The sequence below is a fragment of the Protobothrops mucrosquamatus genome, unplaced genomic scaffold, assembly GCF_001527695.2.
Source record: "Protobothrops mucrosquamatus isolate PMUCROS unplaced genomic scaffold, P.Mucros_1.0 scaffold579, whole genome shotgun sequence".
Lineage (NCBI taxonomy): Eukaryota > Metazoa > Chordata > Lepidosauria > Squamata > Viperidae > Protobothrops > Protobothrops mucrosquamatus.
The window spans coordinates 944,351-946,714 of record NW_015386880.1 but is presented as its reverse complement, the minus strand read 5'-3'; the positions used below and the strand labels follow the sequence as shown (position 1 = coordinate 946,714).

The 2,364-nt window shown below is 35.3% G+C and overlaps 1 protein-coding gene across 2 annotated transcripts in view; it reads right to left on the bottom strand.

The window, feature by feature from the left end:
* RASSF1 (Ras association domain family member 1) overlaps positions 1-2,364 on the bottom strand; it is a 31,440-nt gene continuing 29,076 nt past the window's right edge. For both annotated transcript variants that reach the window (XM_015817358.1, XM_015817359.1), the window contains one exon: positions 1-1,803. In XM_015817358.1, coding sequence (XP_015672844.1) covers positions 1,657-1,803 — 147 coding nt within the window. In that variant the 3' untranslated portion in view covers positions 1-1,656. The remainder of the gene's footprint in view (positions 1,804-2,364) is intronic.

Sequence of the window (2,364 nt, the reverse complement as noted above, 5' to 3'; positions counted from 1 at the left end):
GTAGTGTTGCTGCCAAATTTTATCTTAGTTGGAAAGAGATAAGATGTAGTATTCATTTTATTGTCTCTCAATAGTACACAAATGTTCCAGCAATAATACTTCACCCAGAATCTAAACCGATTTTAAATGACTTTTTCCAAAAGCAACAAACTTTGGTTTATACTACATAATAAGTCACTGATAAAATTATTCATGTTTGTGTATTTAATAAAACCTTTGGCTCAACGTGCTATTTCAACCCAGCCAATTTTTAGGCATATCAATCAATTTTGGGTTCAAGGATGGCAGAGGATCAGGATTAAAACACATAGTATGAATATGGTTGGTAGGAACTAATAGATGTGACATTACATGCAATTTCTGGGCATAGTCTTCAAGCAAGAAACTAATATTACACCAAATATTTTTCATCCCTGAATCATTTATTGATCAGTATATAAGCAGTATCATTCATAACCTAATCAATTCCCAAAAATGTTTTATCCATTCAATTTTCAAAACAATGAACAATCCTAATTAATCCATTCAATGTTCAAGATAGTTAACAATTTTAAACAGGATTCCCCAGAAGTGGCAGAAGCCTAGGTTTTATTTTTTAAATATTTTTCAATGCTCTGACAAATATACTTGACTATTAAAGCTCAGAGAGACTTATTGTGGCAGTAAATGCTTCCCATACCACAGATGTTTTGAGCAGCAACCCAGGAAATTTCCTGCTAGGTTCTGCCCAAAACTACATTGTTCCACAGCCATACATCAAGATCTCAGTCATGCATGTGCCCGTATAAAAATAAGTACTCAAAAGCCATGATTATAGCAGAAGAGAAGCCTGAGTTCTGAGATTTGTTAAGCAGCTAGATTCAATCTTTTCATAAAAAGAGCAAAATAAAGGAGATATATTGGCAGAAACTTTTTACATTTTGTTTTTATAGCCCACTTGTCAATGTTTCTGTCAACTGCTTTTCTATAATTCTGAGAAGACAAACTTTAGTCTCTATTTCTCTACCTGATCAGTCTTAGTAATGACTTCAGCTAAGAGGCAGTAGATTTCACTTTAATCAGACTGACCATGAAGTTCCTACTAAAGATGAGCTGAGACATGGCTGAGTGAATTAGACTAGTCCTTTAAAAAGGAATCTTACAGTTAATTACCTATATAAAAATAAAAAATATATATTTTAAAGAAAAGTGCCATTGGATATGCCTCTCTTCCTGGAATGCTTCTAGATTCAAAGCTACTCTAGTTGTTTTTAAGTTAACCATAAATCCTTCTCAATTCCAATCCCAGAGAAACATAACTCAGCAAGTCTTTTACTGTAAAAGTGGACTAACTTTTTGGCACTTTTTTCAGTAACAGTGCTATAGTATTGCCCTAAAACCCCCATCTTCAGACACATCCTGCAAACACCTTTTTATTTTCTCATCTGATCCCAATGTGTCATGCATGCAACATTTACTAACCATTCACTCCACGGGAGCACACATGCACTGATCAAAGGCTCACAAAGAGATCCATACATCCCTGCTGTCCCTTCCCCACCACCTCCAGAGATACATTCATCCCACAGACAGTCGAAGGATCACTTCATTTGCAGTCCACTTGGCTTCATGCTTTTGGCATCTGCTCTTTACTGGAGTGTGGGATATAGCATTTTATCAACCTGGGGTGCGAGCAGCTAAAGCCTCTTGCATTTTTTGGCGACAATGGGCATATTTCTGCAGAATCTGCCGAGTATGCTCCTCTTCTTCACGCTTCAGGATACGAAGAAAATTCTGCAATTCAGGCATGCTAAAGGCATCCCACTGCAAAAAGAAAGAAAATGGAAGTAATTATCACAGTGTGTTTGTATCATAGTGATGAGCTTATGACCACTAATAGAGATCTATTTCATCATCTTTTACATTATTTTTTTAGAATCTAAAATAAAGGACTAATCCAAACAAAAATTCTAGTACAAGAAAAGCAGGGGACCATCATTCTTATGCATAACACAAAAGATACTCTTTGTTAGTGTCTCATGTTTAAAAGAAACACATAAAAATAGTACAAGGGCATGATATGAATCAAAGAGGGCAAATTGGTAATTTCCTGTTCTACAGCTTACAAAACAGCTTTGAGTTATGACTTTAAATAATGTCCAGTTTGTTCTTTCCTAGTGCAGAAAGAAGAAATATTTAGTAAATTTAAATACTTAGGAATATCTCAGAAGGTGGCAGTACCTGAACAACTTTGTCTGGATTTGGAAACTAAATAAGATTGGATCTTAGTATGTGGATAAGATTACTTTGGGAAAGATGAGGGTCATAAAAAGGGGAGATTAGCTTGGAATAGACTTCCTAGAAAGCAATAGCAAATCACTTCCA